The sequence below is a fragment of the Cucurbita pepo genome, chromosome LG12 (assembly GCF_002806865.2).
Source record: "Cucurbita pepo subsp. pepo cultivar mu-cu-16 chromosome LG12, ASM280686v2, whole genome shotgun sequence".
Taxonomy (NCBI): domain Eukaryota; kingdom Viridiplantae; phylum Streptophyta; class Magnoliopsida; order Cucurbitales; family Cucurbitaceae; genus Cucurbita; species Cucurbita pepo.
Window position 1 is genome coordinate 8,936,297 of NC_036649.1, and position 27,819 is coordinate 8,964,115.

The 27,819-nt window shown below is 36.7% G+C and overlaps 4 protein-coding genes and 1 pseudogene across 4 annotated transcripts; 3 read left to right on the forward strand and 2 right to left on the reverse strand.

The window, feature by feature from the left end:
• Window positions 1–1,204: 1,204 nt before the first annotated feature.
• Window positions 1,205–4,012, reverse strand: LOC111806561 (3-methyl-2-oxobutanoate hydroxymethyltransferase 2, mitochondrial-like). The gene is made up of 5 exons (XM_023691929.1): window positions 3,505–4,012; window positions 2,870–3,076; window positions 2,582–2,728; window positions 1,776–1,829; window positions 1,205–1,685 (listed from the first exon to the last, which is right to left on the reverse strand). The coding sequence occupies exons 1-5, from the start codon at window positions 3,919–3,921 to the stop codon at window positions 1,467–1,469; spliced, it is 1,044 nt and encodes a 347-aa protein (XP_023547697.1). The 5' UTR covers window positions 3,922–4,012; the 3' UTR covers window positions 1,205–1,466.
• Window positions 4,013–4,692: 680 nt separating this feature from the next.
• Window positions 4,693–6,013, reverse strand: LOC111807506 (annotated as a pseudogene).
• Window positions 6,014–6,150: 137 nt separating this feature from the next.
• Window positions 6,151–12,515, forward strand: LOC111807070 (protein SDA1 homolog). The gene is made up of 15 exons (XM_023692644.1): window positions 6,151–6,698; window positions 7,004–7,180; window positions 7,261–7,385; window positions 7,464–7,605; window positions 8,033–8,179; window positions 8,304–8,357; window positions 8,908–9,003; window positions 9,079–9,138; window positions 9,575–9,649; window positions 9,724–9,777; window positions 10,195–10,296; window positions 10,403–11,032; window positions 11,146–11,280; window positions 11,394–11,501; window positions 12,130–12,515. The coding sequence occupies exons 1-15, from the start codon at window positions 6,336–6,338 to the stop codon at window positions 12,280–12,282; spliced, it is 2,421 nt and encodes an 806-aa protein (XP_023548412.1). The 5' UTR covers window positions 6,151–6,335; the 3' UTR covers window positions 12,283–12,515.
• Window positions 12,516–20,092: 7,577 nt separating this feature from the next.
• LOC111807071 (probable serine/threonine-protein kinase PBL25) lies at window positions 20,093–24,146 on the forward strand. The gene is made up of 5 exons (XM_023692645.1): window positions 20,093–20,258; window positions 21,023–21,216; window positions 21,391–21,580; window positions 22,380–22,771; window positions 23,736–24,146. Exons 1-5 carry the CDS (start codon window positions 20,093–20,095, stop codon window positions 24,144–24,146), a joined length of 1,353 nt encoding a protein of 450 aa, XP_023548413.1.
• An 891-nt stretch (window positions 24,147–25,037) lies between these two features.
• LOC111807072 (desumoylating isopeptidase 1) lies at window positions 25,038–27,655 on the forward strand. The gene is made up of 5 exons (XM_023692646.1): window positions 25,038–25,099; window positions 25,952–26,044; window positions 26,148–26,245; window positions 26,683–26,999; window positions 27,081–27,655. Exons 2-5 carry the CDS (start codon window positions 26,036–26,038, stop codon window positions 27,467–27,469), a joined length of 813 nt encoding a protein of 270 aa, XP_023548414.1. The 5' UTR covers window positions 25,038–25,099; window positions 25,952–26,035; the 3' UTR covers window positions 27,470–27,655.
• The last annotated feature ends 164 nt before the right edge of the window (window positions 27,656–27,819 follow it).

The window sequence follows — 27,819 nt, forward strand, 5'->3', positions numbered from 1 at the left end:
TTTTTTCTTTCCATTGGTTTTGTTATTCCCTATTCGTAAGGGAGTGACTCGATGCCTACCAACTAAAATACATATGTGGTCTAGCGGTAAATGATTCTTAATCACATCTAGAGGTGGTTAGCAACCCTCTAGAGTCTCAACATAACATATGATATAAGGGTACTACCTCGTGCTTGTACCAACTATAAATTACATATGTGGGCTAGCCATAAATGACTCTCAATCACATTTAAGACTGATTGGAGTCCCATTCAAGTCCGAGTTTGATACCGTCATAACTATAGGCACCTAACCTTGACATAATGGGCATTGGTATCATAGACCATTAAGCACTATAGTTAGTCTCATGTCATGCTATAGTATTAGTTTTGGTTGTCAACCAGTCATACATTTCAACTAGCAACTAATTATAACTTAGGGCATTAAGTTGTGTCATATTAGCTAGAGATGTCTACGGTGCGGGGTGCGGGTTGGAGATGAGAAAACTTTGAGGAAACTTTCCCATCCTCATCCTTCTCAATTATGTCATCTACATCTCGGTAAAATTTTTTATTTATGTTTGCAAGGATTGGGGTAGGAATTTCTTACTAGAAATTCGTAGGAATCAGGTTCTACATCTCGGTGAATTTTTCTTTTTATGTTTGCAAGGATCGGGTAGGAATTTCTTACTAGAAATTCACAGGAATCGGGTTCAAGAAAGAAAAATTACATGAGCAAAATAAACTTTTATCCCAAATGATCAACTCATCTCTTCTTTTTCTTTTTTAAATGCTCATTTTTAAATGCTCAAAACATATGTTTAGGGGTAAAAAAAAATGTAAAAATATTTTTAAGCATTTAAAATTCATCCAAGATTGCATTTAATGTCTCAATAAATAAGACCTATAATTTAATGGTCTTATAATTTAAATTTAATTTTGAAATTCAATTTTAAAATTTGATATCTTAACATACTAAACCCCAAAATTAATCAAACAGAAAATACCATATTATAATCTTTTTGAAATTTAACCAAATCATAAAATCTAAATTAAAATTTTAGAAACTATGAAAACCAAATATTTTTAATACCCATATTAAAACTAAGGATCATATATTTATGACTTAACCATAAATATTTATTTTAATAATATTAAAAAAAATGTGTACATTATCATTATAAATATTTTTCATTCGCTACACCGAGTGATAAAAAACAAATTAATTTTTTTAAAAAAAATACAATTAGATCTTTTTTATTGTTCAGAATCCGGTGGCTGTGGCAGTGGCAGTGGCTTTGTTCAGAATCCAAACACATCTTCAAATCAGCTATAACTAAAGGGGATAATAGTGTTCTAGTGGTTCAAGTGTTCTTCAGCTAATGATTCTAAGAACGAATTGTCCCAACTGATAAATTCCATAAATGATCTAAAACTCGAAAGACTAGACGACCAAGAGGGCGAGGCAGTGAATGCAGCTGAGTTTAATCATCGGTTGGCTTTAGCAGCAGCTGCAGATGCTGCCCCATCCAATCCCATACTTCGTAACTCTTTCAAGAAACCGTTGTAATCGTCGTCGCTGATCTTATATGGGCTATGGAGCGGTCCGGGAAATGAACCATTAGATACCTCTTCCTTGTAATCTGATAAAGCTTTGTTGATGACATCTCCAATTTGTGCAAATTGCTTACAGAATTTCGGGGTCACCTGCAATGGCACATCCAATCCAGGAGTTAAAACACCTTAAACAAACATATAGAAACTTTAGTCGAAGCAAAGGTGCAGGCTGATGGTAACCTTAGCATGATGCGGGTGTTGAAGCATGCCGAGTAGATCATGGTAAACTAACACCTGTGTTTAAGAAATTAGTTAGTCCAGCTGCAGAGGATACTCGACTCTATGATTGTCGTCAAGTAATCGAAGACAAAACAAGCAGCACAATGGACAAGCTTATCAAACAAGTATGGATGATGAAACCAACATTTCTTTAAAGAGAAAAACTAACAAGTTATCTGAAATATTGAATAAATCATAAACCCCGTCTCTTTGTTGAGTGAAATGCAAGGTCTATTTCTTCTTCTTAAGCTCCTTTCAATTCGAGGGAGCGGCATCCGAACCCAAATATTAACAAATCGCTATTTGCCTCCATGACTTGTTACCAAGTAGATATATTTCTCTAATCTTGAATATTCCTCTATGTTCAGATGCATACACTCCTTAGGGATTCTCGAAACAATTTAAAGTTAAACAGTTGCAGTTCAGTCTAGCACAATGAACCACTAGGGATTTTCACAACAATTTAAACACTTAACAGTCTGTTTGGATTTCATGGTGCAAGAATCGAATAACCATAGAACAGGATCATATAGGGAAGCTAAACAAGGATGACCTTCGATGCTTCTCTAATTGAGAACTCAGAAAGAAACTCTGAGTCCTGAACTCGAGGAAAAAGAAATAGTTTGAAAGAATAATTATATGCAAAGGTCAAACAAAGAGAAGCTAGCAAATAGCTCAAGGAAAGGAAATACGGTTGGCAGTCCTATATGTATGTACGTGTGTATGTGCATATGGCATGTAAAAGGATGTCTGTCCAATCAACTAACTTGTCCACTACAGAAAGGCCCTGCTCCAATGCCTATGGTGGGAATGCGGAGAGCAGCTGTAGCAGCAGCTGCAACTTCTGGAGGAACACATTCTAGGACGACGGCGAAACACCCAGCTTCTTGTAGAGAGATTGCAGTTTCCACCACCTGCAAAAGATACACCATTCAGCATTTCACAGCCAAACCGAACACGACAAGCTATGCAACATAACAACAGCAATTGTATCCCAGAAACAACTGCAAACAGTACTAATAAAAAGAGGGAAGTAGGGGAGTGGGGGGGGGGACCTTAACAGCACTGGCGATGTTCTTCCCTTGAGGTCTAAATCCTCCAAGAACACTAATGGCTTGTGGAGTAAGCCCAACGTGCCCCATTACCGCAATTCCTGCTTCGACTATAGCTCTTGCTGCTGTTATTCTAGAATGTGCACCCCCTTCCAATTTTATTGCATCCATTCCCCCTTCCTTCAAAACTCGTACTGCCGTATCAACAGCCTGACAATAGTAAGCAACACTGTTCTGAATAACTTTGAGAATTCAGATGTTGTCTACAATTCTTTCGTCAAGTGGGTATTGATTTGTTTAAGGTTTTAGCATCCTAAAAGGAGCATTTACACCAGGTCATCTATCAAAAGTAAGTTCTGTCTGTTCGTGCATTTTGAGACATGATGGTGACCTAATTTAACATAGAAATCAAATGGAAACATGTTTAGATTTGAATTTAAGACCTCCCACTTTCAATCCTTTCGATAATTCTAACAAGAGCTTGAAACTGCTTTTACCCTTTACAATCTAGCATGAAAAAAGAAAAAAGAATTTATTAGATTCCCGTGCGGCTCATCTCTAAGCATGGAAATTAGATTTTGAATAAATCCAGATGGCTATCATTTCATCGAACACCTAAGAGGCAAAAGGAAAATAACCTGAACGGAGCTGGATTCGTAGGTACCAAAGGGCAAGTCGCCGATCAAAAGCGGCCTCCTAGCCCCACGAGCCACAGACCTGCAATGAACAAGCATTTCATCCAAGGTAATAGGCAACGTGGTGTCGTGGCCGTGTACAACCATGGAAGCCGAATCGCCAACCAAAGCGATATCAATGCCGGCCATATCCAAATGGACACCGGAGGGGTAATCGTAAGCAGTGACCATGGTGATCGGTTCGCCTTTCTTGTACTTTTGTTTCAGATTGGTGAGAGTGACTCTCTGGTTTGGAGTGTTCGATGTCGGGCCGCCGTAGACCGTGTTTTCAGGGACATTGCTCATGCAACGAAGCGTGTTGAGCAGCGATTGCGATGTGGAACGAACTGCGGCCTTGGTGACGAGGTTGAAGAGCGCCATTGATGGGGAGAAATTTGTCTTCGAATGAATTGGATTTTCACAATCGGTTGGTTGCTGCTCTGTTGCCTGCGAATTAGTTGCAGGTTTGCAAACGTGGAATTCTCCCGCCGACAACACGTGTCAAATTCATGCATATCCTTAAAACTTTAAAATAAAAATTTAAAAAATGAATGAAAATTAAAATATAACTAACTTTTAAAATTTTTATTAATATTTTAAAACTTTTTTTTTTTTTAAATTTAACATTTTCATTTAATTTTTTTTTTTTTTTAATATTCTAGCTTCATAATTATTTTTAGTTTGTAGCATTCTAGTTAAGAAATTAAGTCTATTTGTTTAATCATTTTTTTTAATTTGAATTTATTTTTAATGTTGATTAAAAAAATGATCAAATTAGAACCAAAAAAATAAAATAAAATTTTGTGAGTTAAAATGGAAGAGATGTGATTTAAAACTAAGAATTTGGTAAGTCATTCTTCTCGTATGCTATTATAAAATATTAAGTCGTTTATGAATGTATCTTTTTATAACTTGAATAAATATCGTCGTTTTTTATTTTCACAAAGAAAAATAAAGAGATAGGAAAAAAATTGTTCTTTTGGTTCGACCCCGAGGCATAACGGCTTCTAGAGCATAGGTCCGAAAAAGGGAGAAAACCTAATGAGGGTGACAATGAAATGTATGATATATGAAAAGTTCAGTATTGTTAAGCTTGAAATGATGTAAGAGCAAACTTCAACGTAATCTTTAAACGCTAAAGCTCTCTAAAATAATACATCGTAAAGAATTGATGACAATAGTTTGGCCATTTTGGTATAATGCACTCTGCAACAGCAGATTCCTAAGAATTGTGTATGAGGCTCGAAAAGTATAGTATACATCATATGATACATACATTTACACCGAACATATCTTAACTAGTTTAGGTACATAACCTTTTTCAACTTCGATATAATAAAGCTTGCATCATCCAACCTTCCAGCTCGGCCTAAGCCACATATCAAAGTATAATAGACAATGGCATCAGGATAACGTCCAGCTTTGGACATTTCATCCAAAAATTTCATCGCCTTATCGATATCGTCGACTTTGCAAAACGCATTAATGAACACCGTGTAGGTAACAGAGTTTCCTTTCAAGCCCTTCTGCTGCATTTCCCTGAAGAACTCAAGTGCAGTGCTTATTCTACCATGCTTGCACATTCCATCGACTAAAGTATTTATGGTGATTACATTAGGTGCAAGGTGTTCCCTGACCATCTCATTCAAGAGCTCATTCAAGAGCTCATGGGCTCTCATCATTCTCATCAAGCGCAATCTTTCTTCTTGCCTCCCCACTTGACACAGCCCATCGATCAAAGTATTGTACGTGATTGCGTCGGATGCGACGAGCCTGACCTTCTTTTTTCCCCTTGCATTTTGTCGAACACCTCTAGTGCATCATCAATCCTTCTGAATTTACACAAATGATTGATAAGAATACCAAAGGTAATAACATTAGGCTGGATGTTCATGTCTTTCATCTTTCTTATCAGCAGATTCATCTTCTCAAATTCCCTCTTCTTTCCCAATCCTGTCAAGAGCGCATTGCAGGGCGCAGCATCCTTAAGACCATTCCGCATAATCACATCATCCAAAACATTCCAAGCAAGATCTGTATTTCTACTCCTACAAAGCATGGAGATCAATTGCGTTAATGTAATCGGATTAGGAACAACATGGTGTTCACCAAATTTGGCGACCAACCCAGCGATTTCATGTTCCTTTGACTCTCCCCTCCGACTCATTTAACTTCAAAAATTAAGTGAAAACAATATCAGCAGTTATATCATTAGGTCGAAACTCCGAACCTGGAAGAAGCATTTCGTCGAGCACATTCAATGCACTGTCGAGTCGCCCAGATTTCAGAAGCTAATCAATGATTACATTACGAACATTTGTGTTTTTGGTGTGGGAATCAAATCCGGAAAACGCAGCAAGCGCTTCATCAACCATGCCAGCCCTTCCAAGGCGCCGAAGAAGATGAACAGCATTCTGCGCTGTTGGGCGAGACATTCTGCAATTTTGTTGTCTCGTAGAGCTCTCATTCAAGATCAAACATTAAATAAAAATACTAAATTAATTTTTTTAAAAAAAATCTAAACTTTCCTTTTATTTATTAAAAAAAAAAAAATCCACGTGGGAAAATTATAAAAGGAGGATAATTTATGGTTTTTTTTCTTTATTCTTTTTAAACTAAAACCCTAGTCCCCGCGAGTTTTCTTCCAGCCGGCACACCTCTTGTTCACGGCGACGGCTGTAACCACGACAGCCGCGCGATTCCGGCGACTTTAGGTTTGGGTTTTTCATTTCGACACCAACAAAAAAATCGATACATCCTTTGGTTCTTACCAAAGCGGAACCAGTTTTTCAGCTATGAATTCGACTCCTGAGAGGTTAAGCTTGCCGTTGCTGCAATCGAAGATGAAGTGTGATCCGGAAGGATACGAGTGTGAGTTGGTTCTGCTCTACAACCAATTTAAATCATCCATGGAGCTCTTTAAACAACAGGCATCTCTTCACTTCACCTCTGTTGGTGGCATTGGTAGCGACCCTTCAGTGGCTAAGGATCTTAGTGATAGGGCGATGTTTTTGGCTCATGTTACTCCGTTCTACTCGAAACATCTTGTTGAATTTCCTAAACAGTTAGCGGATTTGCTTAACTCATCTTCAAAGTCGCTGCCTTCAGGTTTAAGATGCCACATAGCGCAGGCTCTTATACTTCTTATGAATCGGAAGGTAGTGTTGGAATTTTCAACCCAAATTGGTTCTCGTACATTCTTTCTTTTTGTATCTGGATGAATAAACTTTCTGTTAAAATATGGAAATTTAGAGAGCTAAACCTCCAAGAGTTGGAAATCTATAGATCGAAGTTTACGTATGAGCTCTTATTGAAAGTGCTTCTGCATTTAAATTAGTTAAATTAAATTCACGTCCTTTGTATAATTTTTTCTTTTCATACTTGAATTTTGTCTTCCGCTCAGTATTAAATGTAGTGCATTTGTTAATTTTGTTTGGAAATTCCTCTTGACTTTGTTCTTCAGATGGTTGATATTGAGGAAAATCTTGCGTTGTTCATGGAGTTACAGACCTTAGGTGACCGAACATTGAGAAAATTGGCATTTTCTCATGTAATTCACAGCATTAAAAGAATGAATCAAAAGCATAAAAATGAAGCAAAGAATCGAGCTCTCCAGAAAATTTTGTTTGCACTACTGCAGGTAATAATTCTTTTTATTTTTTGCTGATGAGAGCATTGAGCTTGAATTGGATGGATGATAAACTTTGACTTTCACTGTAGCAAGAGGATGAAGCTAAGGCCAAGAGATCGCTTATAACTCTGTGTGAACTTCATCGAAGAAAGGTTTGGTTTGATGAAAGAACAGCAAATGCTATTTGTACTGCATGCTTTCATTCATCACCAAGGTATTGGACTTTATTGATTCAATGATATTCTATTGCTAACTCTTCTCAGAATGATTACAATTCACTTGAACTCCTTAGGATTATGATTGCTGCTCTATCATTTCTTCTTGATTATGAGAAGATTGAAGATGGTGAGGATGATAGTGACGAGGAAAGCGGTGAAGATGATGTGTCTTCTCAATCGCCTCATGTTGTTCTTAGTAAGGAATTGGTTTATAAGGTTGGTGCAGACATAAGCTAGAAAATTATGTAACTTAGAGTAAGTGTTTTTTTTTTATAAGAAACACGAAACGGTAAATATATTCAAAAGAAGAGGCAAAAATGGCCTAGGGGCAGGGGTAGAGTTCACCCCCTACCAAGAACTACATACTACACAAAAAGAGCCTGTCAATCCGTAATAATCATTTACATGCTGTATTTACATTCTTTTGTGTGTGTGTGTGTGTGTTCCACCAAGAGGCTGTAATTTGTACAAGATTATCAAAACATCAAAATGTAAGAACTTATCTTCGAACGCTCGTGTTTTGCACTCTAACTAAGAATGATTTTTAACTTATTGGAGGCTATTTCAAATCTGTCAAGCTTGAAAATTTTGAATGCATTATATTTATTTTAAACTTTATTATTATTATGTTTTGGGCATATAGGCACACAATAAAGGTACATCATCTAGCAAGAAGAAAAAAAAGGCAAAACTGCAACGAGTCATGCGTAGTATGAAGAGGCAGCAACGTGTGTCATCAGACAGAAACAATTCATATTATTCTCCACTTAACCATTTGAAAGATGCACAGGTCTATTTATTTCCATATTTATCTGTACATTCCTATTCTTTTTTCTCTGTTTAAGTTCTCTTGGTAGGGTTTGATCGAGTGATATACTGATATGAGTTTTAAAAAAAAATCATTGCACCTGCAGGGGTTTGCAGAAAAGCTGTTCTCTCGACTTCATGCTTGCCATGAACGATTTGAGGTGAATTTGCTTACTTTGACTAATTACCATACATAACCATTTATTTTGGTTTATCATATTTCTTGATCACGTGAAAGGAAATAGACAAATGCCATATTTCTTGATTACTTGCGGGGAAATAGACATGACAAACACTGATTATTGAGTAATTGACAAGCAAATGATCACAACACATATAATATATGGTAAACACATGTGACGTAGTTACTTATTGCATAAATAATCATTATATACATCTTTCCCTGACATATAACACACATTGGGCGGAAGTAATTATATGTATGGAAAAAAATGATTGAGATTTAACTGAGGAAACAACCCCCTTCCCCCGTCAATAAATAGGAGAAAGTAAACAACACCATTGATAGAATGGATAGAGAGAAAGGTCCCCACAAGTCTGAATGTATTAAACAAAAGGGTTTATGAACCAGCACAGAACAGCAAATAATGTCTTTCCATGACACGATCGACTAACAAAAACAATAAATGGGCCAAATGTTCTCCTATTACTAGAACTCAAAACTTCCTTACATTTTATTTTAAATGTCAGGTTAAAATGATGATGTTGAAAGTTATTGCTAGAACGGTTGGGCTTCACCGCTTGATTTTGTTAAGCTTTTACCCTTACCTTCAGAAGTATGTTCAGGTACGTAATGTTGTTTTAACGTCCTGAATTGGGTGATTCCTTAACATGTATCTAATGTCGGGTTTATTCATGAAGCCTCATCAACGTGATATCACAAGTTTACTTGCAGCAGCTGTCCAGGCCTGTCATGATGTGGTATGCAACTTTTGATGTTCAAATTCCTATGGCTCCGTTCCACAAGGATTTTGTTTTTGGTTTTTGAAAATCATGTTTTGTCTCTCCCTTTTCTTTACTATGGGTTTCACTTCTCTTAACTAGATCTTTTGAATGCGTAGTCAAATTCTAAAAATAAAATAAGTTTTTGAAAATTATTTTTTTAACTGTCAAAAATCCGCTTTGGCTTTGAATACACTCTTAGAAAATAGATAACAAACGAAAAAAACTCATCGGTAGAAGTAGTATCCATAAGCTTAATTTTATAAAATAAAAGACCATATAGTTATCAAACAAGATCTACATTATAAACTTGTAATTAGAATGTTTATATGTGGATTAGTATTGTTTTCCTACAAGGCCAACTCTCATCATGGACTCCATGTTAGTAATTTTAGCTTCTTTTTCTTCAATTCAGGTTCCTCCTGATGCAGTTGAACCTTTGTTCAAGCAGATTGTGAATCAGTTTGTACATGATCGTTCACGAACAGAGGTGCTTGTATGATTGATGATGCTTTATATTGTTCCTATCTACTTGAACTCCAAATGTTTATTGTTCTTTTTCAGGCTATTGCGGTTGGACTCAATGTAGTAAGGGAGATCTGTTTACGTATGCCTTTGGTAATTTTCATTACTTGCTATTTGCTCTGTAGTATTCAGATGTTAATATCAGGATTATGTGCTCTACCTTTCCTGCAGTTTTCCTTTTTTATTTTTTTAGAGGAAACAACGTATATCATTTGATTTATCCAATATTACAAAAGAGAGAGGGTATAAACCCAAGAGTCTAAAATGAAGATAAAAAAAATGCGTACATTGCATGTTAATACAATATTTAGATTTGGCTGTTTTTAATTCGAAGTGAGATCTTTTTTAAAAGAAATTTGGTACACTGTTTAAATATATATTGAAGCAGACGTAGGTTAACTCACACATTTTCTTTACTATAGAATTCTATCATGTTTCATATGGTACACTGTTCTTGTGGCTGGTATACTCTTAATAGTAATTTTGTATTCTTGCATTCCTGCAAACCAGTTAATGACCGAAGATTTGTTACAAGATCTTGCGTTGTATAAGAAATCACATGAGAAGGCAATTTCTGTAGCTGCACGATCACTTATTGGATTATTTAGAGAGGTATGCATAGGCTCGGCCTCCATTACTTGTATTTATTGCTTCCTACATTTATTTAAATTTTTCTATAATTATACACGAGTGAAGCTGACAACTTCTCTGTTGGTAGATTTGTCCATCCTTACTGGTTAAGAAGGATCGTGGGCGTCCTACCGATCCAAAGGCAAAACCTAAAGCTTATGGGGAAGTATCTGTTGCATCTGATATTCCTGGTATTGAGTTATTACAAGATGATGATGGCGTCAATAGTGATGACGACGACGATGACTGTGAGACGATTGCAACTGGATCTGATGATGACCTGGAACAAGTGGTTGATTCTAGTGACGATGGTGATAATCAGATCTACAGTGACAGTGGGACTGATGACGAGGATGAATTGACAGAAGATGGTTCAGCACCTAAAGTTGATTCCGATGAAGGTACAGACGATGATGAAAATGCCAACGATTCTAGTGAGCTGGAATTGGAGACAGATGAGGAGGCTGAGGATAGTGGCGACGAACCAGATGCTATGTCAGATGAGATTGTTGAGACTGGTTCCGTAGATGCTCGAACTACTTCTAGAGATTCTAAGCTGAAGAAAAGAAAACATTCTGATTTTGACCAACAATTTCTTACTGCCAATTCAAGTCTCCGAGCATTGAAGAAATTAGCAAGCACAGTTGAGGGAAAATCATCAGAACCAACCGATGGCATTCTTTCCAATGAAGATTTTCGAAGGATCAAGGAATTAAAGGTAACCTGATATTTGCAACTCTTCAGGCTTTGTAACATCTTCAAAATGTAGTTTTTAATTGTCAAGTAGCAATACGACCCAACCAATAATCGTTGTTTTGGGTAAATGATTAGGCAAAGAAAGATGCAAAAAGTGCTTTGACTCAACATGGTTTGTTGAGAAATGCTCCAGATGCGAAGTCAACTGCATTTAAGGTTCCGAGTACCGATGAATTGAGTACAAAGCGAATGGATCCATCCAAACTCGAGGTAAGATTCTAGTTTACTGGATATTTATACTTCTCTAATTGCAAATTCTAATTTTATCATGATTCTCAAACTATGAAGCTCAACTTGATATATTTGCCTTGATGGTGTGCTAGGTTCATATTCGGAGAAGGATGAGCAAGGAGGAAAAATTAGCATTAGTTAAGGCTGGGAGAGAAGATAGAGGAAAGTACCAAGCACGTGCTGCTGTCAAACAAAAGAAGGTTTGTGTTTCGATATGTTCTAGAATATTTTCGCGCCCATTAGATATTTTTGTTCTTTGGGTAGATGTCACCAAAGTCACCACTTTTAAAATGAATGTTTGGGTCCATATTGCTCCACGTTCTATGCTAATTTTGTTGATAGCTCTGTTCAAGAAATAAGTTGTGAGATCCCACATTAGTTGGAGAGGGAACGAAACATTCCTTATAAGGGTGTGGAAACCTCTCCTTAGCGGATGCGTTTTAAAACCCTGAGGGGAAGCCTAAAAGGGGAAGCCTAAAGAGGACAATATCTGCTAGTGGGGGTATAGACTTATAGACTGTTACACAAGATTAGTTGTCCTTTATTTCTTTCCCAATTTTAAAACTATGAATTTTTTAAGTATAGATTTCAANAGCTTTTGTGTCTTTCAAGATGTGTTTGTTGAGCTAGTTTTCTTTTATTTTGTTTATTACTAAGTCGGTTTTACATAAAAAGAAACCTTATGATTATCAAGAAGGGGTTACAGATTGTCAAATGGATCCTTAAGATTTTACTTCAAAGCTAAGTTAGCATATCTTATTCATGTGTGATACTTCATACGATGATATTAGCTGATTGTTTTCGGGTTATTATTATTATTACGACTAGACGGGAGGCTTAAGCAATCGACAGAAAGAACACAAGAAGGCCATGCCGTTAGCTGCAAAACGATCTAGAGTTGCAAAATCTCGAGTTGACAAGAGGAAGAAAGATCAACGTTCTGGCAAACAGTTTAGAGGGAAGAAAGCCTGGAAGCAGTAAAGCTACTTTTATTTTATTTTAAGAATGGAATGGCAAATTTTGTTAAATTATTGCTTTGATCCAAGTATCAATTATGTATTTTGTTTCATAACTTATTAGTTGAGAAAAGAATGCCTATAAGAATGATCCAATTAGGGGTTAATTATTGATGACATAAATTCTGATTTAGAATGTAATCAAGAGGAATATCTTTGGTAGAGAATCTTTTTGATGAACAAGAATATCCTTTTGAATGTTCTAGTCTATGGATTTTCTTTTGTACGATTTGATATGTCCCTAGCTCTATAATCCAGTTGTCTTTGCCATAACTGGATTGGTGAGCGACGTCGGGTAGTAGACTTCTTGCCCTTCATTAGTCGAGCAACTTCTTGATTAATCACTTCATTCCATTGAGGGGCAAATCTCTTCTTCTCTTAGATCAGCCGTTACTCTCATTTCCCTATTTATTCCCGGTTTATAAAATAAAAGAGAACCCTCAACAAGCATAAAACATGTCAACATAATTTGTGTCGATCAAGAAACGAGTTTACGTACTTAAATCTAGATCGAACAAACAAATCACCATGGAACAAGGCCACAAAATAGTTCAAATTTTTGTGGATGGAAGCATGGGATGCCACAGGAAAAAAACACAAGTGCAAGAGTATGAGCTGTGGTTGATTTGGATGAAAATAAAGAGGACAAGAAAGTGATAGGAACATGTCAAGAAGGGTTTGTGAATTTAAACGTAGCTTTGGGAAACAGCTAAGGACTTGCAAACTCACTGTGGGCTCAACACATTCATCTTTGTCTCTCCATTTTCACCCACTCTTACTCATCCAAATAACCCACCAATATAGACCATGAAAAAGGGTAAACAAAACATTAACTTTAATTTTTTCAAAATTATTTTATTAAAAGCTCGCGATTAACCGATCATATTCAAGTTTATTAGAATGATTGGTACGTACTTTTCAATGAAACACTCGTCATAGAACCACTTTCTCTATTAGTACTTTTGAAAGAAATGAAAATGGATGTTGTTGAAAGTATTTGTGAATACTTTTAACTCTTTTCTCGAGCTCATAACCTACTTTTCACTACGAAACCGAGCTACGAAAACATATTCCACCATCCCAAAAATCATACTAACTTAAAGAAATGTGGGCTTTGGTCAAAAAGAAAAGGGTGCTCTATAGCCTAGGGACAAACTTTCTACCTTGGGGGTATCTTAATAAGAAAGGAATTATATATATATATATATATATATATATGTATGTATGTATATATATATATATATCTGATTCACAGCCATTGAAGTATGGGGAAAAGCTAGTTGATAAGTGAAGAATATATTCTAATGAATGTCACATCACCCAACTCTCTTCATCTTTAAAATTAATGAAAGATGTAAAGTTGTATGCATACTTTATGTTTACAATGAGCTGCCTTTCTTCGATCTTTGTTTAAAACGTTCTACGTCGCCTCTTAATTAACTTTAAGGTAGAGATCGATGAGTAATATTTAAGTTGATTCAAATGTATATGCTCGACGGATCACAAAACGTTTTCCTTAAGAACAACTCTGAAAGAAATGACTTAGACATAATATCAACAAAAGAATGCGTTGGGAGGTTTTCACACCCTTGTAAACAATGTTTCGTTCCCTTGTTCAACCGATGTGGGATCTCACAATCCACCCCTCATTGGAGACTCAGTGTCCTCGCTGACACATTGTTCGATGTCCATCCCTCTTCGGTGCTTAGCGTTCTCGCTGGCACACATGAAATACCATTTACAACAGCTCAAGTCCACTGTTAGCCAATATTGTCCTCTTTGGACTTTCCCTTTTAGGTTTTTTTCTCAAAAATTTTAAAATGTGTCTGCTCGGGGAGGTTTTCACACACTTATAAAGAACGTTTCGTTTCTCGCTCTAACGAACGTGAAATCTCACGCGAAAAGAAAAGAAACTTATAAATCGTTGATTATCATTACTAGGAAATTAAATAATTGAATATGTTAGACAAATAATTATAATTAATTAGAGAATTATTTAAGTGGGCAGATTTTGTCTCCTGGTAAGGTGACCTAGGTGGAATTGGATATGAGAGATAAGAAATAAATGAGAGACTTTCCCACCCACTAAATCAAACAATACTACCAACCAAAAAATTCATTGGCTTGTCAATTTTTAGTGATTTGATTTTTCTTTTCTTTTTTATTTTAATATATATATATATATATATTATATACGCATTTTAAAATCTTGAGGGGAAGCTCGAAAGGGAAAACCAAAAAATGACAATATCTGCTAGCGGTGGATCTGAGTCATTACAAATGATATCAGAGCCAGACACTCGACGATGTGCCAGCCTTCTCGCTGTTCCCCGAAGGGGGTAGACACGAGGTAGTGTGCCAGTAAGGACACTGGCCCCAAAGGGGAGTGGATTTGGGGGTGGTCCCACATCGATGGGAGGAAAGAAAGAGTGTCAACGAGGACGCTGGGTCCCAAAGGGCGGTGGATTGTGATATCCCACATTGGTTGGGGAGGACAACAAACCACCATTTATAAGGGTGTGGAAACCTTTACGTAGTAGACGCGTTTTAAAGCCTTGAAGGGAAGCCCAAAAGAGAAAACATGACAATATCGGTTAGCGGTGGATCTGGGTCGTTACATATATATATAAAAGTATATAAATAAGGTCGGATAATTTATCTACTGATATACGAAAACTTAGGTTTAAAGTGAATAATATCATATTATCGTAGAAATACGAGAGATTTACGGAATTAATTTGCATGCATGGGAAATAGGGAGGGAGGAGTAGGTTTGATTATATATCACAATCTTGAGCCATATTACCGAGGCCAATGGGGACCCATTCTTCTTCCATCATGGGAGACATACATTTCTTCTTTGTCCTTTCCTTTTTACCCATTACCCTAATTTCTCACACGTCACATCGAGAGAGAGAGTTTTCGGGACGAAAAATTATTCAATATGATTCTCTTTTCTATAACCTATAGTATAAAATGGTCAGCCACATTATTGACCCTTTCGAAGATGCTCGAACGAGACACTTTATGATAGAGAGGAACATGACCGAGCACAAATAATTATACGAGAGAGAGAGAGAGAGAGAGAGCGGTATTTTTTCATCACCCGTTTTGAAAGCTAAAACATAATAACCTCGGTCGGAAGAGGGAGACAGACCCATTAGGGTTTCTCGATTTTTTTTATCACATTATTTTATGTCTTTCGCTTTTGATGGTCGATGAAGAGAATACCTTGCCTTGCTTTTTCTTTCTTTTTTTTTTTGCTTTCTCTTTCTCTACTTTTCCTTTGTCCGACCAAATTTATAGATTTTAACTCGCTTTCTACAAATTTCAAGTCTACCAATCATAGAAGAGTGTGAAAATATTGATATAATTAAATTTTACCATAACCCATCACCTTAAATTTTCGGGTTTATCGTTAATTTAATACTTAATTCCGCTATCAACCCACCTCGTAAAAAATAAATTACTACTCTCTTACATTTATCAAATTAGTCTATTCCATTTGACCTCGTCTCGTCAAGTCATCACTCGTGAGTCTAATCAACATGTCACGAAAAATTAGAATCAAATCATCAATGCACTAACGCCAAAGTTTGAAGGTCAAAATAGTAATTTAACTTATCGAGAAAAAAAAACAAATAAAAAAAAATTAAAAGAAGAATGCAAATTTTGATGACTTAGAAAGATTTGTTGAGGAACCGTCCAAACAACAAAAAGCCACCACAAAATTTCCTCCTTTTTTCTTTTATGATCTTTCTCCCATTTACCTTTTCCTTTTCAGATTCTATATCTGATTTTTTTCTCTTTTGTTATTAAATTACAACAATACCCCCCACTTTTTTCTGACCATAATACCCCTCTTCCATTTCCTCTATTCTTTTTCTTCTATCATGCAAGGGCTTTATGGGAATACTCCCTCAAAGCGTATTTAGGCCCGACGCATCTTATTAGCTATACGCACCGTTCTTCTCAAAAGACTTAAGACATATTAGTATTGTTTGCATTTTACGAGTACTCTCATGTTCACTGTTTTAGTGATTCTAGCTAGTTTTGTGATAGCAGGAGCTGTAGGTATTGTTTCACTTGTTCAACTCGTTCAAGCCGATGACGTAGGCAAACATTTAGTAAAAACAAACATGTTCTAAGCCTTGCCCTAAATATTTATATGTTTTGGTGATGAAAAAAACATGGTATTGTGAAGGGCATTATTGTCTTTTCACTCAACCCCATTAAAGCTTCTTCCTTGTTGTTGTTGAAGCTTCTCCACCCTCTTCTCTCACCTTGGTTTCTCTGTGTTCCTTCATAGGAATTGTTGCTGGTTAATGGATATTGAACCCTTGTGGGGTGTTGGGGGGTGGTTTCTTGTCTTAAATTGTATGGCAACTGCTACACCAAGCCAATCTTCATCATCTCACTTTCTCCTTTTCCTTCTTTTCTTTTCCTTCCTCCTCCTTATAACCCTCATTTCCTCTCCTCCTCCTCCTCTTTCGCCTCGTTCCATGGCGGCCGACACCCACCGCCGTCTCTCTACCCCCACCTCCACCTCCACCGCCTTCCATCCGAAGAAATCTCGACCTCGATCCTCTCGTGCCACGGCCGGAGAGTTCGGAGCCGAAGCGCATGAAGTCCCCAGTGGTCCAAACCCTATATCCAACTAATGGAATGACATAAAAAAAAGAACACAAAAAGAAACATTTGGTGAGGTTTGATGTTTTTTTGGGTTTNGTGAGTGCTCCTCTCACTCATTAGACCCGTGGTTTTTCAATTCTCTTTGCCACAAGCATGTGATCGTTCTTCTTCTTCTTCTTCTTCTTCTTCTTCTTCTTCTTGGTTTTCTTTGTNTTGTTCAATTGTCGCTGCTGATGCTGTTTTTTTGTTGTTTTGTTTTTCCTTTTTTGTTGGGTTATTTTAATTGTATAGTGACAGAGATACTGCAGCGTTCTTCTTCTTCTTCTTCTTCTTCTTCTTCTTCTTCTTGGTTTTCTTTGTATGTAATAGCCCTCTATTTCTTGCATATATAGAAGGTCATGGTTTGGATATTATTTGAGTTTAATTTCATATAATCTTCGCATTTTAATCACGGGTTTCATTTCAAAATAAATAAACCGGGTTCGTATTCAAATTTATCGTAATCAACCATACGACCCTTGTCGAATTGGAATCAACCACTTCACTTTCGCACATAGATATAGATTCATTCTTCATACCTGGTCCAATTTCACAACCGTGAACGGGTTGGTTAGAAAGTTGGTCATGTTTGGTTAGACGGGATTTGACAAAGAAAAGAGAGCGTTCGATTGAAACAACTGTTAACCCTAACTTTTCATACGTTTGTCATGTTTGGTAAGACAGGATTTGACAAAGAAAGAGAGCGCTCGACAGAAGCAACCGTTAATCCTAGCTTTTTATAATTCAATCACATTTGGTAAGATAGAATTTGAGAAAGAAAAAGAGAGCACTCGGCCGAAACAATGGTTAACCCTAGCTTTTCATACATCAGTCATGTTTGGTATGACGGAATTTGAGAAAGAAAAGAGAGCGCTCGACCGAGACAACTGTTAACCCTAGCTTTTCATATGTCAGTCATGTTTGGTAGGACGGAATTTGAAAAAGAAAAGAGGGTGCTTGACCGAAACAACTGTTAACCCTAGTTTTTCATATGCCAATCATGTTTGGTAAGATGGAATTTGAAAAAGAAAAGAGAGTGCTCGACCGAAACCGCAGCTAACCCAATACGTTAATTAGAGCATATAATATAGAAATGTGAAAAGTTTTGTGAAGAATAAGAAAGCAGTGAAGGAGAAGAGCAGCAGCACTGACATGGAGAGGACACCTTTTGTTTTTGCCTTAGAAATAATTTGAACAGCTTTGGGGACTTTGGCTTTTGTCCTCTCCCTAACACATTATCCAATAAAGTTCATTTATTGATACCACAATCAATAATATATATATATATATATATAATTTTTATATTAAGCCTATGATTTGATAATAATGAGGATATCATTTTACTGTTCTTCAAAACTTTATAATTACCCTGTCTGCAATCATAACGTTTATCATCAAGACAAAATTGTAAGAAAATTACGGTATACAAAGTTGGCGGTGGTGATTTATCGAAAAAATGAGCGATAATTTGCAATCATAACGTTTAACATTTANGAAAATCGAGACGAAAAAGCATTCTAACCCAACCCCGTTAACGGAAATAGGGTATAGAGATTGGAATTCTCAACCCCATTTTCATTCTCTAATGTATGAATGGTCGTAGATCATATTATAAGTTTAGATTCTAAGCGTTTAAAAAGTTTCTTTTCACCTTCATAAACTTTTAATTCAAGATTTTTCTCTTTTTTTAGAAAAATTTCGAATAGGGTTTCGATAGCGATCGGAAATCGAGATGAAAAATCATCCCNCACCCTTTGTTCGACCCTTTAGTCACTTTTTGACTACACCTTCTGAATCCTCTCCTCGAACAAAGTACACTAGAAGCCTCCCCTGAGGCTTATGGAGCTCTCGAATAGCCTCCCCTTAATCGAGGCTCGACCCCGTTCTCTTGAGCCCTCGAACAAAATACACCCTTTGTTCGACCCTTTAGTCACTTTTTGACTACACCTTCGAGGCTCACAATTCTTTGTTATTGACATGGTTAAGTTTAGGGCATGGCTCTGGATACCATGTTAGACGAACACGACTCCACTGTGAGCATAAGTGCTCATGGCTTTGCTTTGGGCTTCCCCAAAAGGCCTCATACCAATGGAGTTGGTATTCCTCACTTATAAACGCATGATCTTCCACTAAATTAACCAATGTGGGACACTCACTCCCAATAAACCTCAACACCATGAGATTCTCGACCACTTCACTCGAGTTGAAGTGATTCCTTGTGTCGGGTCAAAGAACATGTCAAAACTCAATTGAGTGATTTTTTTTTTTTTTTTTAATTATTTCGAGTTTTAATTACAAAATTATTTTAGTTTAATAAAAATTAATTTTAGGAAACTTACCCACTAACTCAATTTAATTGATAAAAAATTTATATGAATCGAGTTTGATTGATTGACCCGTGATTCGAACCTAAGACTCCACCGGCGGGAGTGATGTGGAAAATTGTGACCGATAGGAGAGGAGTTGAACAGGCCTGAACCTGGGCCTGATCCACGTAGAATAAATGGTCCACTTGGGTCGGAACCACTTGAATTAAGATGACCCGACCGGACCATGCTTATCCATAATAACTAAATTGAAACAAAATCAGGTCAAGGTCAACCTAAATGTTGACTTTGACTGGTCAAAAGTCAAAGAGTCAAATCTCTTTTTGATTTAATCTATAAGATAATAATAATAAGAAGGAAAAAAAAAAGTCAAAATTGAGCCTAAAATGGCTCATAAATCTCTCTCTATTTCTGTCTCCTCTCACCTCCTCTATGTGAGAGATGTTTTTATTTGAAGGCAATAATTTAGGGTTTCTTTTTTTAACTCTCATTTCCATTCTTCTTCTCTTTTCCTCATCCCTAACTTCCTCTTTCAAAGCCTGCATTTTGCAGTTCATCAATTGATTGATTGATTGTTTGTTTAGGCCAAAAGAGCCATTTTTTTAGCCGTTTCGAGCCATTTTCGAGCCATTTTCGAGCCATTTTTCGAGCGTTTTCTTTGAAATTGATACCGAGATAAGAGAAAGGAAAAACCCCATTTGGGTTTTTGTTGAAACAAAGGAATTGTTAGGAAAAAATTGAGATTTGATGAAAAAAAGGGGGAAAAGAAGAAGAAAAATGAGTTGCTTTCCATGTTTTTGGTCTCGTGGGAAAGCAACGAGAAGAACAAAGAGTGATCGAATGGAACTGTCTGTTTCGTTGCATTCTCGTAGTCTTAAACAACAACAACATCATCATCATCATGCTCCTCCTCCTCCTCCTCCTCCACGCCCTACGCCTGCAGGTCATTTTTCACTTCTCCCTTTCTTTTCTTTACATTTTTTCTTAGAAATATTTCGATTAGGGTTTGGATAGAGATTGAAAATCGAGACGAAAAAGCATTCTAACCCAACCCCGTTAACGGAAATAGGGTATAGAGATTGGAATTCTCAACCCCATTTTCATTCTCTAATGTATGAATGGTCGTAGATCATATTATAAGTTTAGATTCTAAGCGTTTAAAAAGTTTCTTTTCACCTTCATAAACTTTTAATTCAAGATTTTTCTCTTTTTTTAGAAAAATTTCGAATAGGGTTTCGATAGCGATCGGAAATCGAGATGAAAAATCATCCCAACCCAACCCCGTTAACGAAAATAGGGTATAAAGATCGGAATTCTCAACCCCATTATCATTCTCTGATGTATGAATGATCATCGATCATATTATAAATTTAGACTCTAAGCGTTTAAAAAGTTTCTTTTCACCTTCACAAACTTTTGATTCTAATATTAAACATCGAATAGGGTTTCGATAGAGATCGAAAATCGAGATGGAAAAGCATCCCAACCCAACCCCGTTAACGGAAATAGGGTATAAAGATTGGAATTCTCGACCCCATTATCATTTTTTGATATATGAATGGAATTTAAAAAGTTTCTATTTACTTTCATAAACTTTTGATTCTAATATTAATATGTTCCCGTGTCACGTCACGAAATTAACTAGAAATTCATAATCAAACTCGAAAGCTTATTGTTTGTGTATTTTTTTACAAAATGCATGAACAGAAAATCCAAAAGGAAACCAAGTGCAAAAGGAAGTAGAGAAAGAGATTGAGATTGGGGAAAAGAATAACATTCAAGCACAAACCTTTACATTTAGAGAGCTCGCCACCGCCACGAAGAATTTCCGTCGAGAATGTCTCATCGGCGAGGGAGGGTTCGGGAGAGTTTACAAAGGCAAACTCGATAAAACTAACCAGGTAACGTCTTCACCCGTCACCTGTTTCTTCCCGCTCGTTTCATAACCATCTTGTTTTTAAAATGCTCGTTTACTTGTTGAGTTTCGTGAATCGAACTAATTTATGAGACGAACACGGGAGGAAATATACGAGTGGTTTGTTCGATAACCCTAATAAATGTGTGACATGCCACAGGTTATAGCAGTGAAGCAGCTAGATAGAAATGGAATGCAAGGGAACAAAGAGTTTCTTGTGGAGGTTTTGATGCTAAGCCTTTTGCACCATCAAAACCTTGTCAATCTCATTGGCTATTGTGCAGATGGTGATCAAAGACTCTTAGTCTATGAGTACATGCCTTTGGGATCCCTCGAAGATCATCTTCTTGGCAAGTATCCAAAAACGAGTTTAAAATTTTCATATTCTCACGCTAATTTCTCCGTCCTTTAATTTTTCAAGATTATCGTGAGATCCCATATCGGTTCGAGAGGAGAACGAAACATTCTTTATAAGGGTGTGGAAACCTCTCCTTAACAGACCCATTTTAAAAACCTTGAGAGGAATCCGAAAGGGACAACCCAAAGAGGACAATATGTTTTATCAGTGAGCTTGGGTTGTTACAATTAAGAAGGGTGACGTCAAACGCTACACCCTGAAAGCCGTACAAACACAAATTTTCGTTATTAACGTGAGATCCCATATCAGTTGGAGAGGAGAACGAAACATTCTTCATAAGGGTGTTGAAACCTCTCGTTAGCAGACCCATTTTAAAAACTTTGAGAGCAAGTCTGAAAGTGAAAATCCAAAGAGAACAATATCTAATAGCGGTGAGCTTGGGTTGTTATAATTAAGAAGGGTGACGTCAAACGCCACACCCTGAAAGCCCAAAACACATGTTTTTGTTGGTGAGCTTGGGTTGTTACAATTAAGAAGGGTGACGTCAAACGCCACACCTTGAAAGCCCAAAACACATTGTGATGCGCACACACATGTTTTCGTTGGTGCATAAGCTAAATGTAGTGTCTCGATTTCGTACCTTTTTGCCCATGTGGTCTATTTTTTCGATAATCTAAACCATACTTCAAATGAACAGATACCACACGTGAAATGGGTTAGCTATAAATAAGCTTTATAAGTAGCTCACAAAATGGGCATTGATTATATATTTGTTTGATATGACATTATAGACCTTCCAGCTGATACAAAGGCATTGGATTGGGCAACAAGGTTGAAAGTAGCGTTGGGAACAGCAAAAGGATTAGAATACTTACACGACAAAGCCAACCCACCAGTGATATACAGAGATTTGAAGGCATCAAACATTCTATTAGACAATGATTTCAATGCAAAGCTGTCGGATTTTGGTCTGGCAAAGCTCGGGCCTGTCGGGGACAATTCCCATGTTTCCTCCCGAGTTATGGGAACCTATGGATATTGTGCTCCTGAGTATCAAAAAACCGGACAACTCACGCTCAAATCCGACGTCTACAGCTTTGGCGTCGTCTTGTTGGAGCTCATCACCGGCCAGAGAGTCATTGACAACGCTCGTCCAGTTAAACAGCAAAATTTGGTCGCTTGGGTGAGTCGAAATTGTTATGGTATGATATTGTCCACTTTGAACATGAGCTCTCGTGACTTTGCTTTGGATTTTTCCAAAATGTCTCGTACCAATGAAAATGTATTCCTTACTTGTAAACTCATGATCATTCCCTAAATTAGCCAACGTGGGTCTCCCTCCCAACAACCTCTCCTCGAACAAAGTACATTATAGAGTGTGATGTCCCACGTTGGTTGGGGAGGAGAACAAACCACCATTTATAAGGGTGTGAACCTTCGCCTAGTAGACTCGTTTTAAAGCCTTGAGGGGAAGCCCGAAAGGAAAAGCCCAAAGAAGATAATATCTGCTAGCGGTGGATCTGGGCCGTTACATAGAGCCTCCCCCTAGGCCTATGGAGCCCTCGAACAGCCTCCCCTTAATCGAGGCTCGACTCTTTCTCTAGAGTTCTCAAACAAAATACATTATTTGTTCGATACTTGAGTCACTTTTGACTACACCTTCAAGGCTCAAAATTTCTTTGTTCGACATGTGAGAATTCTATTAACATAGCTAAGTTAAGAGCATAGCTCTAATACCATGTTAGAAATCACGGCTCTCCACAATGATATGATATTGTCCACTTTGAGCATAAGCTCTCGTAGCTTTACTTTGGGTTTTCCCAAAATGTCTCATACTAATGAGTCACTCCCTCTCAACAATTCTCCTCTCGAACAAAGTACACTTTAGAGCCTCTCAAGGCCTATGTAAACCCTCTAATAGCCTTCTCTTAATCGAGGCTCGACTCTTTCTCTAGAGTCCTCAAACAAAATACACTATTTGTTTGACACTTGAGTCACATTTGACTACACCTTCGAGTCTCAAAACTTTTGTTCAACATTTATAATAGTATGATATTGTGACTCATGCTCGGGAGAATTGCATGATACATGTATTTATAATATTAAAATGGATTAAAAAAAAAAGTTGAATTTTTTCCTACATTTAGGCATACCCAATATTCAAGGAACCAGCGAGATTGAAGGAGCTGGCCGATCCTCTTCTTGGGGGAGACTTCCCAGTGAGGGCTTTGAACCAAGCAGTGGCGGTAGCCGCCATGTGCCTGAACGAGGAGGCAGCGGCACGCCCGTTGATCAGCGACGTCGTGACCGCTCTCAGCTTCTTGGGCGCAGAAGCCACGCAATCATCGCCATCGTCGTATGGCGATGTCCCCGCACCACTTAATGATCACAGTCCAATCAACCCATCCAAACCCAAACCCAAACCCAGAGACTATCTTCACGACGACAACGAAACGGCCGAGGCGCGCCAACGAGCGGTGGCCGAAGCCATCGAATGGGGCTCCTCCTCCAGGCAAAACGCCGCCGCTTCGCGCCCCCAAAGTTGTTCTTCCTTGTAAATTTAATAAACCCACGCTCTCATTCCATATGTATATTAAATTCCAATTACGTTACAATATACTAATTAATAATAGTTTTAAATTATTGTTATTATTATTTATTTAACGGTCAAAATATGTTCATTTTTTATTTTTTATTTTATTTAAACGAAAGTTGGTGGGTACTTTTTTTCAATTAATTTTACCTATTATAAAAAAATACTATATTAAATTATTCGATGCATAAACAATAATTTATTGATTAAAGTATATATTTACTTAATTTTTTTTCGTAAGAATAAATAAATTAATATAAGTACTTAATTCAAAAGAACTTAAAAAAATAAAAAAAAATGATCGAATATATTAATTTAAATTAATTCATTTTAATTTGTTAAATTATTTTATTTTGGATATTTTAGTTATCATAATGATCATTCAATTATTAATTATATTATATTTTAATATATTAATTAAACTATATAATTAATTAAAAATTATAATTAAAAACGAATCTTTATGTCATATTACCTAAAAAGTATGCCTTTAAAGTTTCTAACAATAACATAGCAGACTTTTCAAAAGGATAAGAAAGTGAGATAGAATATGTTCGAGAAAGGCGTAGACAGATCTAAATAATCATACGTGTCTTTAATATATTCATTTGATTTAGAACTTAGACTCTTTTTTTTTTTTTTTTTTTTTTTTTTTTTTTTGGGAATTGTTAAATTATTACAAATATATTTTAATAGATATATTTTAAAGGGTTAAAAATGATTTTTAAATATATTTTAATTATTTTTAAGCCATTGAAACTGAAATAAAATTTGATTGGTACATTCTAGAAGACATTGAATCAATTCCAATGGTTGAGAATACCTTTCCAACTATAAAAGCGCTTCCACCCAACAATTTGTTGTCAAGTTCTGCTATTTCTAGCGAAGCCATCGCCTCTAATTCCCTACCTTGCTCAGGTTCGTCTCTTTCTTTTCGATCTGTTTTGTGATTCTTTTCTATTGGGAACTGCATTTCTTGTTTTCTAGTTCTTATGCAATTGTTTCTGTTTTGTTTTTGTTTTTTTCCATCATTTGGAATCCTCGTGTTTGAATCTGAGTCCGGTTTTCTGCGATGGAATTCTCTAGAACATTATCCTTCTATGGTTGCAATGCGGATCTTTTCTTGTTTATGCTCTGTATTTTGGATTGAAAGAAGCCTGTGACGTTCCAATAATTTTCAGTTTTTGTGTCTTTTGGTAATGTGCGTGGAGATCTGGCTTGGTGCGTTACTTTTATGGTGATTTGTTTTGTGATTTCACTCGCTACGGATTATATTGTTCAAAGATTGTGGAGGCGTTCCTGAATCCTCTATCCTGGAACAAAGAAAGAATCCTTGTGTTTTTTTCAATGATATGGGGTATTTTGCTAGAGAGATCTGCTAATTTTGTAGGAATTATAATTTCTTGGATCTTGTGGAAAATTAAGCTTATAAACACTTCATAAACCTTTGAATGTCTCTGTCAATCAATCTACTTTCCAACAATGATATTAAAATCCATGTTAATTTTGAAATTTTGCAAAGAATTCGAATCTTATACGAAGATCATTATAAAGAATCGTGAGAAAATAAGCACATTTTTCAAAAACAAAAAATCCAATACTTATCTACGGGATCTTAGTTGAGGACATTGTTTATATATACTATTTGTTGGTGTTTTGTCTCCTCTGTGAATTGTTTAGATTTGATTGTTTACTGTGTGGGATTATATTGATGTGCGTTTTCTTTTTCTTGATATCGAACCTTATTTTTTTCCATTGTGATTTGTGTAGGTCATCCGTTTCTTATTATCAGTGATTTTCCTTCCTTGAGCAATTAAAGATAATAAGAATAACTATTAATCAAACTTTTGAGTCATGGCTGAGGTAATGAAGGCTCACACCTTTTAATTTGTTCAATTTCCTCTTGTGTTGTTGTTTGGAAGCTGATTCGTCTATATTTTCTTTGAAATTATGGAATCTATTGCAGGAAGGTCACAAGGTCACTTTGAATGTTTATGACTTGAGCCAAGGTCTAGCCCGGCAGCTTTCCACCGCATTCCTCGGGAGACCAATCGAGGCCATATGGTAAGTCATTGGTATAGCCTATTTAAAATTGAATCCAAATGTTTGTGCTTTGTGACGCTTCAAATGATTAGTATTTGGAAGTTATAGTGTGATGAGTTTTTTAGATATCTTAAGAACATGCCTCATGTGGGCTCCCTTTTATAATTGTTTTATTTTTTATGTTCGGTTTCGAAAACTATGCTTGTTTTCTCACCATTTTCTTATGGTTTTTCAATAGCCAAAGTCCATTAACGAAAACAAGTTTTTAAAAGCTACCCTTTTTAGTTTTCAAAATTTTTTTTGGATCTTGTATAGTGCTTGAAGTCTTGGGTTGAAAATTGTTGAGTGTTTGAAAAAAGTGTTTTTAAGTTCCAAAAAGGGATTTAAGCACTTAGAAAGTAAACCCCGATTCGATAACTAACTTACTATACTTTGGTCAAATTTCTAATTTGTGACAGGCACACAGGAATAGTTGTGTATGGCAATGAATATTATTTTGGTGGAGGTATTCAACATGATCCTGCTGGAAGAACTCCATATGGAAAACCGATGCGATCGATAGAATTAGGAACGACACACATTCCCAAGGACGTTTTCGAGATTTACTTGCAGGATATCAGCCCTCGGTACACAGCCGAGACCTATAGTTTACTCTCACATAACTGCAACAACTTCAGTAATGAAGTTGCACAATTTTTAGTTGGTGCAACCATTCCTGATTACATTCTTGACCTCCCTAACATAGTTATGAGCAGTCCCATGGGCGCCCTCATATGTATGTCATTTTAGCAACCATGCTTTCACTTTTCATTAGTTGGGTCAAGTAAATTCTTAATGAACATGATTTCTTCTCCAGTGCCCATGATTCAGAACCTGGAAACTACATTGAAGTCAGGCGGTGTTCCGAAGACCCCACAGTTCAATCCTGCTTCAGCTAACGTCACTAGATCATCACCGTCGGGGTCGACAAATAGCTCTAGTACTCCGGTGGCTGTCAAAGCAAAGTCAGAGGAAGATGATGCCAAGCCACCTGAGAAGACAACGCCTGCAGCAGCACCACAGAAATCGGACGCGAACGAGGTTGCAGACCCACTCGGGGATGTTCGTAGCAAGGTGCAGGAAGAGATCGGGCAAGAATTTGCAGCAATCATGGCGACGGGGACTCTGCGGGCGAGCGAAGCAGCAGCATTGGCAACAAAAAGAGTGATGCAGAAGTATGGGCATGCTACACTATCTCAAGGCTAGATTCATATTAATAAACGATGCGATATTAATGATAGCTGTAGAGGATGGAGTGGTGTAGGAGAGTAACTTACTTGTATGGGATGTCTTTCTTTGTATGAGGGAAGAATTATGTTGACTGACTATGGCTGAATTCATAGTGCTTTAGCAAGAGCATGCATACATATCTTCTATTACGTATTGAATTACTAAACTTCAATGAAGTCTAAGATTTAAAAAAAAAAAAAAAAAAAATGCTTCATTCGAGCCATTTTAATAGAAAAATCAACTAGTTCAAATCTTAGTGCGGATTGATTTTAATATTTTTTTATATGATATTTTATTTAGATTTGTTAATATGGGTGAAGGGAAAT